Here is a 14,709-nt window from a genome sequence, read left to right on the forward strand (position 1 = left end):
GCCTATAATGAGCAAATCTAGGTACTTGAAGCCAGTTGATTGTGCTTCATAGCTCCCTAGCTGGCACACTAAAGCAACTTCTCATAAGAATAGAATGAATTCCAATCAGTGGGTTAGGGTAACAGAGATACTTTAGTACATCTTTTAGGAAATAGATGAAGTTGAGTTGGCAAATGGTAACTTTCCAGATATCTCATGACTGTCCTCCATTTCCTAACATTTTCATAAAGGCTGTAAAAGTAATTTTGGACCTTCTATTCCCCCCCAAACTAAATTCCTGTTACTAATTGCAGGAACACACAACTTTGAAACTGTAAAACCTTCAATGAACTTGGAGATACTTTTCTCTAATGGAAAGTATTAAGTAGGTAAAACTCGCTATTCAATACACTGTTAACTTCTTTAGATGCCGTTGTTTCCATTTAACTGATCTAGAGGCATCTGCTGCATTAAATGGCATTTATTAGCTGCAAACTCTGACTTATATACCCTTCTATATGCTTCGTCTATGCCCCATTAACATACGTCATACCCTACATAGCATATAACAGAGCAGGGGAGGTCCTAACGTGTCACATCTCGTTAATGCTCCTCTAACTCCTAATACAACAACTCCCCCCCCCCCCCCCCATGCTCGGTGAAGTCTTGCCCGTAACAGTGCGAACGCCACCTGCCTAAAATTCTTATCCTAGCAACTAACTAGCCTACTATTACATGGATCCTACATAAAGCGGTATGTCATATTCCTGTATACTGCCGATTATATAGTATGTTTACAAGCATTAAGCAGTAACTCCAAAAACAAACGTACTACAACTAGTTAACCCTTAAGAACTGGCAAATTGCCAGAGGGGAAGAGACTGATGTATACCTTCCTTTTCTCACCCATCTTAGACTCTCTCCCAGTTCCACTGCTTTGAAATCTGCAGGGTTTCTCCATTTGTACACTGCATCCACGTGTTCAGTGCGTGATACAGAGCCCAAGTGGAGCTTCTGCGCCTTTCTATAATCTCTCGCGCCACCTACGGTAATCTATCAGTTGGTCAAGAGTCCATCCCATCATTCCATTGTTGCAGACAATTTTGCAAGCCTCCTACAAAGCATGGGAGGCATATCAGAACACAGAAAAGGATTACAAGTTCTGCTACAGAAATTTTGAGTAATTGTCTTAACCACGAGCCTATTCTCCCAAACAATCCATTCAACCAATTCTCAAAGGGATCACTCTCCTCTTTTATCTTCTGTGTGTGTTCTTGCATCCAATGTGGCCGTTTGTGAATTGACACACTATGATCACTGAGGTTAAAGCAACACATTCCTTCGACATCCTCACATCCATGTCCTTGAGCTAAAAGCAAGAAGTCAATAGCCGCTCTGTTCTGTAACAGTGCATGACAGATGCTGTTATATCTTCAAGCATAGTGTTTAACATGAGCGTTGTCATATTGGCCTGTTTTGCAGACCAACATGCCAGCCTTTCTATTTGGGTTAAAGCTGCTGCTGCTGAGACACTGAGTACAAAGATCGAAGCAAAGATACACACTGTAACGCTCCATAGTTTAACTTCATCATTACACCCAGAATCAAGACTTATGTCACGACTATGTCTATTGGATTGTAAACTATGAGGTGCACTAAGCCAACCAGTGTGATTTGGAGCGAGCATTGTTAGTTTCCCTAAATAACATGGGCCACTGAGGGGGCTTTTTGGGATCCCCTTGCCAGGCTCTATCCCCACAAAATAAAAATACTCCTGGAGGCAGTACCTTGTCTGTTTTGTAATTCCACAATTTCTCTCCACTTCCTACTTGAAAGGTAAATCTGTATGCATAGTGGTTCCTTGGGGCTGTACAATTGCTGCTGCATCTATAATTGGTCCCGTTAGGGTATCCCTCTGACCACCTCACCTCCTTTTGTCTCTGACACCAATCGGACCAATCTCCACGGAAATAACGGGTCATGTTTTGCATGAACCCACTATAAGGACCACTTATTGAAAAACTTTCCCTATTCACCGGGCTAACCACTGACCATGACTCATTGACATAGGGGTGGGGAATATCCCACCTCATTATAAATTCCCGTAGCTCTGCTTCTGCCCCACTATTCCCATTAAAATTCCCATCCCAACTGTAACAAGTAGTCATGTCACCTTCTTTGCGGCATGTGGATCCAAAAACAACACACGTATGTGTGCTGCCTTCTGATCCATTTCTGATCATCTGGGACCCTAAAATATCCAATTCCTGAGGATTCCACAGGAGAGTGCGATTCAATGACCAAATCAGACATGCAGCCTGAGCAGCTGTGTCCATTTTGTTTATACACCCCATGTGGTTCACCGTATAACCCTTAAACTCCTCTACCTGATAACTTGGTAAGCCCACCAAACAAGTGTGAAAGGGAGACGTAGCAGTCTAAAGGCTAAGACAGAAATCTGTTTGACCTGTAAGATTCGCCCATGTGACCCAAACATTATGTGACTGTTAAAGGAGGTACATTCCCTCCACCCCTTTCAGCATTATTCCAGTCCTTCATCCTGAGACAAAAAGATGTATGACTGATTAAAACTGTATACTCTAAATCTATGTTTTATCAGTGAGAGCTGTGAATGAGTCATCTAAATGAATCCATATGAAAAACCTGGTATGAAAATGATGTCATATATAAAATATCTATTTATACATATATATAGTAGTTCATTATATTCCTACAGTTATTTTTGGTTGACTATACATTGGACAGTAAGCTCTCTTACCTCGATCAAGTTAGTTAAGAGAACTTTTAAAATAGGCAAATATACCCAATTTGCTCAAAATTATCCAAAAAGTGGTCTAAAATAGAACTACTGCTATTTCTAGAATTGCTTGCATTATAAAGATTAATAATTTGTAGGGTTGATTCCTATTGTTCTCAATGCAATGTTGAAGGCATTGGACATTATCAGAAGACTCAAGCCCTTATTGGTTTTATGATACATATCTCTTGTTCATCAAACAGAAAACATCAACAACTTACCATGGCAACAGGTAATGCAGATATAGCAAAGTACAGCTATAATGACAAAAAAGGATAGTAACAAGCTTCTTCAATTTAAGTATGGCATGTTTGTAAGTGCGCAGCATGCACACACTTGATTAGCTACTTCGTTCAGAAAATCTGAGTGAGATTCTAGTGATATATCTCCACCAAAGGTGAGAGTTCAGGTCTCAAAACAAATGGCTGCTCAGAATACATCCTGTGTTTAATTCCCTGGTACATCTGCCCTCATCTGTTGTTTTGCCAATTACATTTTATTATATCTTTGACCTGCTGAGTGACTTAAACCAAATCAGCTTCACTGTGTATCTAACTCTCCACTACCAAGGCAGAGATTGAAATGCTTGCTTCCTTCAGCAAGTATTTTGAGTTCTTTGCAGCAGTTTCTTCCAGTTCTGTAGGTGCTATTCAATCTTTGTAAGAGCTATGCAGTATTGTTGGTGTTACAATCATAGATGTCGTCCTTCCTTTCTTTCACATGAGTACTGGAGTCCCTAAAGAACATAGTCCACAGGGCTCTATAATCTAGTGCAGAGTCTGTTTTGGCTTATATCTGCAAAAAGTTAAGCAACACTATAATTAAAAACCATATAACGAAAAGCCTTGTGCCTCCTTCAGAAAGTTATTTGCCAGTTCTTACACTATAAAAATAAAAAGGTAGCTACCATAAATATATTAACTTAGTTTCCAGTTTGAGATTTGGAATCAATGAGAAAGCCAGGCAAATATCTTTCAGTATTTTCCTTATACATGATAAAACTACTGCTGGTGCCAATAAAAAATTCATCTTGCTGGTGGTACTGTAACACTTCAATTCTCCCTGTGCAGCATTTTTAGCCTGGACTATACAGTGAAGGCTCTTGTAAAGCTGCATCCACCTGCTTGGGAATGAAAGGGCCACCAAGGGCAAGTGTCTCTGACAGAGAACAGCAATCACTATTTCACAGTGGCAGCTACAATTACAAGCAAGAAAACAAAGAGGGCAAAAGTCTACCAGGTCATAGGCTTCTCAGCAGTGTGAAAAGGTGCAATATCTTGAAGTGCTCTTCCTGGGTTAAGGCTATTTCACATCACCTGCTAAGCAAGGCAGTGATTGGAATAACTCAATTCAATCTTTAACAGATATGTCTTCTGTTTGAACATAATTAAATTATAAAAAATTAACTGCAGATCAAATTAATAACTTCATATTACATTTTGTGATATCATCATTGATTTTTAGCAAGTATAACCTGAATAAGATCAGCAGGATTGAATTTGCTGTCAAAAAGCTACTTTGCTTAACTGGAGTCTATCCTAATAGAGCATTTTTCTCAGCCTCATAAATTCTAACATATATATTAAAAACTTGCATAATATTCAAAATACCATACAGAATAAAGAAAAAAAAAAGCCAATAGGTTTTAATGCTGTGATGATATTAAACCGAAGTCATATATTATCAGAAAATAGTGACATTTCATTTGAATGAGAATGCCCTTAATTACCTTTTCAGCTCAAGTCTGTATATGAACAATTATGTTCTGGGAAGAACAGGATGGAAAAGAAGGAAAGAAGGAAAAATACAGAAGCTGCCTGTAAAAGTCTTTTCCACTGAATTTTTCAAATGGCTCTATAGGGCTGTTGTAAAGTTCAAGAAATAAAATGAGTTACTAGCTGAGCAATGAATATGGAGTAATGAGTAAGCGTAGAAAATCACAGAATGTCTTGGGTTGCAAGGGACATTAAAGATCACGTAGTTACAACAAATGCAAAAAGAAAAAAAAAGATGCAAAACATGTTAAATATTGTTCTATTTACTCTGCAGAAGGAAAGAAGAGAAACTCAGAATGTGATAAACAAGCAGCTCAGAAGTTTGTTGCTGACTTGGTGGAAGCACTGTGGAGTTACTGTAATGCAAGAATGTATAGCAAAGGTGCTGAGTGAGTTAAGTCATGTCACCCAGCTAATGCATCCAGTATGACAAGAACAGCCCTAGACAAAATATAATCAGGTATTCTCACTCTTTATAGCAACAACATATTAAACATTATATAAGAAGAAACTATACCTCAATTAAATTAGAAGTGTACAGAAGCAATAAGGAGAAAAAAGAAACGTTTTCAAATTAATTCTCCTCCTATTAGACCACTGAAGCATTTCCATTATCCTATTTTTTCATTCAAATAAATGTTGCTAAAAAATATCAGAAAGTTTTCATCATTTCCATTTTGTAACTTGACAGCTTCCATGGGAATACACAGGAATTGCAGAATCAACTATACAACTTCTTTCTTTCTTTTTCCTTTTAATGTGTGAATGTCACAAACGAACAAAAGCCCATTAAAACAAACAACCCATGAAAATGACACTTTCAGCAGAAATTAAGAAATTTCCTTTCATTATGCTAAGGTTACTGGAGATTGCTTCCAATTGAGAATGAAAACTTTGTTTCAGATTTGTGTTACTTAGATTCATACTGATCTTAAAATGTTCTACTGAGTTATAGAATAATAAATGGCTTAATCAACCAGAGATCACAAAATGCCTGAAAATATTTCCTGTAATTGTACTGGGAACCAAAGTTCAACTGTAGATTCCATTGGTTTTGAAGAAATATACTGCATACCTACAACATGTCTTCAGTGAAAGATATCAACATATTCCTGAGCAAAGCTCACCACTTGTCTAACAACCACATAGATCAGAAAATCTGTTTGGGGGAATCATTTTCCTTAATGTCTCTAAATGAATGTTAGCATCTTTCCTACTGAAATAAAACAAAGCAAACAAACAAAAAACCAAACAACAACAACAAACCTTAGTGGTTTTTAAGGGCATTCAGTCAGGTCTCAATGAGCAGTACTAATGACTGAAAAAAAGGTAACTGAGTGGCAGATGCTGACTGCCTTTGAAACAGTAATTAGGCTGAGAAAGTTACCTATGTACCTTTTCTAACTCTATAGAACAATATAGTAAGACAGGTAATATGAGATACCATTTTTTTTTAACTAGGACTTAATTAGAACCAGGGTTCTAGTAACTGCATGAAAGTCACAAAATGCATATATAATTTTAGTACAATAGAAAACTTCAGAATATGCTAGATTTATTTTTCTGCTTAGCATTCAAATATTGTTCTGTTTTTGCTGTGATTATTATTTTAGGTTCCTTCCGTACTTTGGTTAATATGCTGACAAAAGAGGATTACTTGAAATGGATGCTAATATAGTCTACATTCTCTAGATACATTTTTACTTTTAGCCAGTCTTTGACATTTTTGTAAACAACAAATTATTTTTTTGTAATCTAGTAATAAAATTATTATTATTTTTGTTCCTACCTTGACTAAATGCATCTACAGATGAACTATGCCACTCTGAACAATATAAATATGTATATTCTGATATAGGGTTCTTTGTCATACAAGATGAAGCTATTCTAATTAAGCTATTCTATGTTAGGACTCATATGATCTTTTCCCCAAATCTCTTCATCTTCGTCCATTCTCAAGTCATTAACTGAAGTTCAACAGAATTATAAAAGATTTCGGGCCATATTTTGAAAAAAAAAAAAAAACCCAAAAAACAAAAAACAACTTTTTTTTCCACAAAAGAAAGGAAATGCACTGAGTAGGTTGTATGGAAAACAATGACGTTCAGTGTTGGTAACCTCACTTAGCCCTTCTGCCAGTTAATTCAATACGATAAGAAAACCTTCTAAGTGTTCCCTTCCTAATTGGCCAATATTCTTCCTTTTCATGATATTCTTGTGATAAAATATCAAGTCTTTTACACAGTGCACTCATGTATGTTCATTACACTAATTTTAATGGTAACCTGGTTACTTCAATAAATTCCAGAAGCTCAGTTCAGTCCTGGCTGCAACCAGAATCTCTAGTTGCAGGGTGTGGAGATACAGTTCTCTTCATTACCACTGCTGTCAGCAGGGAGACATAAACTCTGCAAACCTGTAGTGCTTGCTGACCAGTTTTTTTCAAACAATGTAAGACGAGCTTCACGGTAGAAAAAAACCAAACCAGATCCATGGTGCAACATTTTTCTGATAAAGGTTACTATTCTAGCATATGTAAATCTTTTGGTTAGAATGGCTCTTGAATACATGCAACAAGTCCACTATACAAAGCAGTCCAGGAGTGCAAATTTCAAGATTGGTCACTTTTCCAGGAGCCTGTCCCTTTTGATGCACCACTGTAGGATCAGCTCCAGCAAATGACAATGCTCTTACTCACTCAGTGCTTTCTTCTGACTCTGCTTCTATATAGTGCTGAAAATTGGCACTATATAGATGAAAAGTGGCAAGTGAAGCTGTGACAGTATGACATTTGAAGTGACAAATACTATCACTAAGCCTTTCACCCCACTATCTGTTCATCATTTCATCAATGCAGACTGTCAACTCTAGAACGAGACTCCAGAAATCAAGAATTTGAAAATTGGCACATAGCATTTTTTGGAATGTGCATGCCATGCATTTAAAATGCAATAGCCAACTTCTTTAGGACAATAAGTATTATTACCTGGGAGCGCATATATCATCTATTATTCCTTAAAAGAATGGCATTTAAAAATCACTAGATGGGTCCATTTTAAAAAGAAAACAATGAAATGAATATTTTAAAGGAAACTATTAAATGAATGACTGTGAAGAAATACAATAATGAACATTTTAGTATAATTTTGTAGAATAATGTATTTTACTGTTTTAAGTACTGAGAATTATAATGCATTCATTTATTTTAAAGACCAAACTGTTCTGTAGATGGGATCAACCTGTACAAAAAAATACAGGGTTTTTTAGAACATGGTTTTGATACTGAATGCTAATTTTTCTTCCTATTACGAAGAAAACAATTCAGTATCAGAATTCATAAAAAAAAAACCACACTCAAAAACAACAACAAAAAGACCCCATAGATAAGGGTGATTAGTGTCTTGGAATTAACTGTATCAGAAGTAAACTTCTGTGTCTTCTGATGTCTGTAAGTTTTCAGGACCTCAGAATTATGTCTGAATTGGTGGAGCTTTCTATGGAAGATCCGTAGATGACTGTTAATTAGAATAACCAGAAGCCCTTGTTACTCTCTCACAAATTGGACATTTTATTATGATGACATAATTGATTAGCTCTAAACTTTCTCCCAGAATTGACGTGAAATATACTATGCATTTGGCACAGAACAGCACATGCAATCATGGATAATTTTTCATGCTAATTTCCTGAAAATCAATAGAATAAATATTTGCATAAGTAGCTGCTTTCACTGACTTTTCTCCTTGTTTTTAGTTTTTTGCCTTTTTTTTTTTTTTTTTTCCTGACTGGTCTTGTAAAATAATAGTTTACAATGCATCATTTTACTCACATATTCTGCAATTTTTTCTATCTATACAAATAATGGTAAAAGTGGACATTTGAGACAGTAGTGCTGAAGTACAGTGCCCTGGGTAAAGCAGCCTCTGTTGTAGTCCACCCCCAAGGAACTTTCACTACTCACTCTCATACAAAAATTTGGTGCACAAGTTGAAATTCATTTTATGCATTTATCCTTGGATCTCAGTTACATTAGGTATGGCAGCTCAGAGTGTTGTGTAATTACACATTCTAGTAAAGCACGTGAGTTCTTCCTGAAATGCAGGAAAATCTGTGGCATATAATAATCTATCATTAGTTATAACAGTATGAAACCGCATTTGTAATGGATAACATATGATGACTGAGGCACATTTGTATAACTCTTGGAGAAGTGAGTAAGTGGAAGTGTTTTACTGTAGTGGCACACTCAAACTGAAGCAACTGTAGCATGCAGTCACATCACCTTGGCCTGTGAAGCAGCTGTACTCCAATTAATCAAACTGGCTTACCAAGGTCTTAAGGTAGCACACTGGAGAGGAAAAAGTATCTTGCTAGACAATACAACCTGCACTTACAAGTAACCATTGAATACTCTTGGTAGCTGAAAATGTTACATCAGCCAGACCCAAAACATGGAAAAGGACATCAGAGTAATACATGCGTTTAGTTTGTATATTTAGTGCACTGCATCTGTTTTGGCTATTAACTCTTACCTAGATTTACAATCATGTGAGAGTAAGAAAATGTCTGTTTTTTTGTTATGATTAGGTGGACACTTCTGGGTGAAGTCAGACTGGATGAAGTAATATCCAAGCAGCCTTTTTTTGTGTGTTTCTGACAGTGACATTTGTCCTCAATTGAAAGTCTTACATAAAATCTGAAGTTCATGTGTGACAAGGTTATAAAAAAAATATATCTTTATCGTTTGATATTTGTAACAAAGAAATACAGCAAATTTTGCCTTGATTCAGGTCCTGGCATGATATGGCTACAATGGCATCCACCATTCTAAAGTGTAACAAAGAAATAATCACTTCTTAGTAAAAGAATAAATATATCTACAGCTATTTCTGTCATACAAAATAATTATAAATATTTGGAGAAGCAACAAGTAAGCCAGTACTGTATTTCTGTACATCACGTGACTAATTCGTTACCAAAATCTAAATACATTTTTGATGAACATGATTTCTTGCTTTTAGGAGAAGCAGTTGCAAGGCATACTACGTTAATATTCACCATCAAAATACTTGAGTACAAGACTTCCATTTGACTGAAAGACCTTATACCTTACAGAAGCAAATGCTTTCATTACCATCATACCATCGTGCTGCTACATGAAATGTTGTGCTGCTGGAAATTTAAATTTGATTTAAAACTTGAGCTCAACATGTTTCCATGCATAGGTACATAGAAATGCACAGATAAAACATGAAATAGGAAAAAACCCTGAGATGTGGCAGAGCTTACCTGAGCACTTCCCAGCAGATCTGCTGCTTAAGCTGTCCAGTGCCCTGAAACAGTGAGACAGAATAAACTCAATGTAACCATCACATAGCCTACTGCATTCACTTTAACAGGTCAGGTTCAAATGACAGAACATACGCTTCATAAACTATTCAGAAAGAGTTAGCATGCAACTCCAGCTGCAAGAGACTTTGTTCACAAACTACTTTATTCTCATCAAAAAAGTAAACCAGTCACATTGACAAAAAGCCACTATAAACAAAAAGACTGTATTTAGAGGATTAACAGTTTTGGCATCCCTACCATCAAGTCATCTGTTGCTTTTGTTTGTTTGTTCTGTTTTCATCAAAATTTACGTTATATATTTGTTGTTAGCAAGAGTTGCATTACTATTATTACTAATTTTAGTTCTGTTTATTACCCTGAGGGTTATATATTGCAGAATAATTTTGTTGTCACTAGTTAATGTTAATTAGATGTTTTAATAGCCTATATACCTATTTGTTATCTTTTGGTAGGTTTACTTTTTTAACTATCAGTAACTTAATAACTGAGAATATTTAACATTACTGTTGCATACTCAAAATTACAGAGTTACTATTAGTGTTACCTGTTTAACGTTTAGTCATCCTTTGAGTCCTGCGACATATTTCCTTAATAATCATCAGCCATCAAGTCTGATAGTCTCAAAAGAAATATCAGCCCTCTAACTGCCTTCAAGGGCGGTGATATTTAGCACTGAAAATTACAAATAAAGTTTTTGAAGTTGAATACCAACAACTGGGCAGTGACACTGATGATTTGTTTATCAAGACAAATTGATATATACTACAAAATGCAGTCAACGCACTCTTCCGAGTGAAAACAAATATGTGAATCTATGCAATGCTTACATGTTGAATGGGATATTTAATGTGCGGGGAAACTCAAAGGTTGAAGAACTAGCATTTAGACAGTCTAACAGTGGTAAGTGGTAATCTTACCTCTTTAAACTCCATTACATTCTCACGAGAGACATGCTAATACAAACAAGTCAATCAGAGTTTGTGTTTAGCAAGATCAAGCTTAGAGGATAGTTTAAAATCCATTTATTGTTCTAAAGCATTTTTTTCCATTAACATGTTATACATTAGTGGATACTAACCATGATTCATGTAACAGTTTAGTTTGTTAACTTTTAAATTATTTAACAACCAGAAGTTATTAATACAACTTTTAAAGGCTTACACAAAAAAATCTTAAAACAAGCTTGGGTTCATTTTTGTAATTTTTATATAAAAAACATTTTAGGCATCTCTTGAAAAAGAAATAAAGCAGGCATTTAAAGCTAGAAAACAAGTAATTCCAAATTTAGTTTGTTACAAAAGGTTTCAGCTTTATTGACAAATTATGGCAAACATATTTGACAAAGTTATGGTTTCCTATTTAGAGAAGCTTACACATGGAACTTTATGTGATTTTTTTTTAAACAAATACAGGTTAAAACACTGAACAAATTCAGTTAGCTACATACATACAGTAGCTGCTTGTTTTCAACCCCATTAAAACAGCATTTAAAATTAAATTTACAAACTTAATATCGAACATCTTAATCTAAACTAACATATATTAAAAAAGACAGGTTAAAACATCTTATCTACAACTCGATTATTGTATGGTTCAAATGAAAAAAGGAAAAAAAAAAAAAGAAGAATCATATTACAGTCTTTCAGCAACCCTAAACAAAAACTCAGCCTAAGCTAGTATGTAGAGAGACTCAAGATCTGTAACAGGGTCATGCTTTTAAAGTTACACACAGCAATGAATACAACCAACAGAACATTATCTTTGAATGGTTTATAGACAACGCTTGCCAAAGGTTTTTCTTTCTGCTTTTTTTTTTTAAGTCCGTGTATAAAATAATACTAATGCCAATGTCACTCCAATGTTATAGGAAATACAAGTAATACATAGGATAATAATGAGCAGTAATCCCTAGGATAGAAAAGAAATGGACTATTACTTGTCTTGTTGCTGTTTATGCGGAGACCACAGGCTATTAATTGTCTTTGAGATGAGGTCACAGTTGAGGAGGACCTTCAATATCTACCATAGGGGTGTTCCCTGTAAGCCCCTCGGGCTGACCTTGGAGGAGGTGCCTTTAGGCTGGAACGGGTTGTGGCCCATTCTTCTTGTGCTAAAAACAGAAAAGAAAAGACATGTTTTATAAATATCTAAATCTGAAAGAACGAAGAGTTGCTACCACTAATGGCTGCGAAAAATTCTCAAGAGTTTTGGCTGAAATGACAATTGCCATCAATTTCTTTATTTTCCAAAAAACAAAACAAAAACAAGAACAAAAAAACTACAGAAAATTTAACTTCTAACTTCTCAACACAGGTGTTGTGGCTGTCTCAGTATGAAAAAGCTTTTACTCCTTTACTCTCAGCAGAGAATGAATATCTAGTGTGGTGGCAGTAAAGACAGCTCAGGAAAAAGTCACTGCACTAGTGTGCCAGCTCAAAATTTGAGTTCCTAGCATTTAAGTTGAAGTATGCATGTCAATGACATTTAATGTAACTGATATGTTCATAAAATGAAGACTGAAATTAAAAAAAAATAACTAAAATACATTTATCTTTTTTTACTTCCATTTGAGACTATGAGAAAGAAAAAAACAATGGAAGAAAAATATGTAGGCAGGAAACTGCACTAAAAAAATGAGTTTTTGCACTGTAATTTTTACATTTCATTATCATTAGTATACTTCTAATTTGGAATAATGAAATGTGTTCCAAAAGAATAAATTAAAATCCTTAAAACTTGTCTAGTTCATACAAAGCATCTACAAATCTTTATTCCCCCCCCCCCCCCCCCCCAGACAAAGCTTTCCAAAGAAGCAAACAGAAAGCTACCTACAGTTTTGGTACAGCAGTTTAACTTCAAACTTGAACTATTTCTCAAACAATCACTTCTAACCTTGACCATCTCATCAAAACAATTTCTGTTTTTGTCTTCTGCTGACTTCAACAGTCAGTCAATGACTGAAGTCAAAAATTATAGAAATAAATATATAATCTCCACTATGTCATGAAGTGTAACATTCTCCTGTTACAACTGAAGCACACAATCACCAAGCAGCTTCATATTATCCACATATTCTCCAAAACATATGTGATAATCTGTCCATATTTTTGCAATGAAATACAGAAGCTGTCCAGAAATTACTGAGGAAGATACTAGTTATTGTTAACATAGTGTTTATTACGTTTGCATTATAAATTTGTTAAGAGGAGTAATAATTGTAAAATATTTAAGTAGGAGTTGAGCTGCTGGGACAAAAAGAACACTTTTTAAGTTTCATAAGAAGCAGAAAATGGAAACAAAAACTCTAAAAGATTGAAAGGTGACTTGAAGCCAGTGGCAAAGGTAAACCTGATATACCTGTAGAGAAAATCCAACACTAAATATTATTACTACTATGTTCCCTGGTATTAAATTCCTTCTGCTTTTAAGATGGATTGGGCTTTCACTTGTCAGGTCACTGCCAGGAAAATGATGGATCTGATACCTGTATTTTTGACTGTATTGTATGTTTTAAGTCACCCAAAATGCTAAAGAATTTTGTTCAATTTTTTTTTTAATAGAGTGAAAAGAAGAGAGAGCTTTCTATAAAAAATAAAATACATTGGTCAGTACATCACAGTATTTAAAATCAAAATTATAATAGTCACACATTCATTGCCTTAGACTGTTACTTGATTAATGGAACAACAATCTTAGATTAAGTATAGTAAGGAACTTAAAAAAGTTATTTTAATCAAGAAATGTCGAAGATTTTATTTTACTCAACTTTCTTTTAAAGCAATAGACATTATTTTCCACTCAAGCCAAGTTTTCATGAAAATAACTTTTTGAAAAGAAGAATACAGTAAATGTTCCACATTTTTATTACATTTGGTTTAATTGGTATATAAAAAACAACTGAAGTTCTTCAGTAGTCAGCTGCCTTTAAACAGCTTAGTCGCATTGTTTAATAATGAAGAGCATAAAATGACAGGACTCCCCTCTGAAAGCCCATACATAGAGGACTTTATTTCTTTGTTGTATCTTGATGAATGTGTCTACGGGAAATAATATCAAATTTCAAATACACCACAGCAATATTATTGCATAGTACAAGCACAGAAAAAAAATATTTAAGCATCTTCAATTTGTTTGCATTTTTTTTAATTTGTACTTGTCCAGTTTCCAAATAATTTTTCTTGGGAATATGATGAAATGCAAGGGATGCTCTGAAAGTAATGCCTCATATTTTATTTTGTTGGCCCACGATGACAGATGCAGATGGTCACGCTACGGCAGCAGAGGTTGAACCTCATTACCAATATCCTACTACATTTTCTGCTGTGTGACAAATGGAAGTCTGACTTGGAAGTGCAAATGGAACAAAGTTGTGTCACTGAATTTCTCATGTGGAAAAAACTGATTTTCATTGACATTCATAGATGCTTGTTGAACATTTTTGCAGACCAAAGAGTGGATATGAGCACAGTGATTCATTGGGAGGTTTATTTCAACAGTGGCGACACTGACAGTGGGTCACCTCAACTGGTGCAGATTTTTTATGTGCTCAGCATGCAGGCTCTAGTTCAATGCTGATGAAAATGCACAGCAAACAATGATAAATGCATTGAAAAATAAGTGTTTTGCAGCTGAGAATTTTATCTACCAAATAGTTCTATTGGGCTCTCTGTATCAACTGTACTTTACATGGAGACAAATAGAAGGCATTAGTTTTGGAGGAACTTACATATTAGCTGCATCTAAGGAATGGAGTGCTGGTGTTGTACTAGAATTTTACTACTACCT

At 35.2% G+C, this 14,709-nt stretch overlaps 2 protein-coding genes across 2 annotated transcripts in view; both read right to left on the reverse strand.

Annotated features, from left to right (window-relative positions):
- Positions 1–1,348: 1,348 nt before the first annotated feature.
- On the reverse strand, positions 1,349–9,050 carry LOC136045262 (uncharacterized). The gene is given in 3 exon segments (XM_065731093.1): positions 1,349–1,717; positions 1,719–2,483; positions 8,967–9,050. Coding segments are annotated over 3 exon segments (1,218 nt in total).
- Positions 9,051–11,112: 2,062 nt separating this feature from the next.
- KHDRBS2 (KH RNA binding domain containing, signal transduction associated 2) overlaps positions 11,113–14,709 on the reverse strand; it is a 298,020-nt gene continuing 294,423 nt past the window's right edge. Inside the window, exon 9 of the mRNA XM_065730854.1 lies at positions 11,113–12,034. Coding sequence (XP_065586926.1) covers positions 11,937–12,034 — 98 coding nt within the window. The 3' untranslated portion in view covers positions 11,113–11,936. The remainder of the gene's footprint in view (positions 12,035–14,709) is intronic.

The sequence above is a fragment of the Cyrtonyx montezumae genome, unplaced genomic scaffold, assembly GCF_038088225.1.
Source record: "Cyrtonyx montezumae isolate F1298 unplaced genomic scaffold, pur_monq_1.0 scaffold_13, whole genome shotgun sequence".
NCBI lineage: Eukaryota > Metazoa > Chordata > Aves > Galliformes > Odontophoridae > Cyrtonyx > Cyrtonyx montezumae.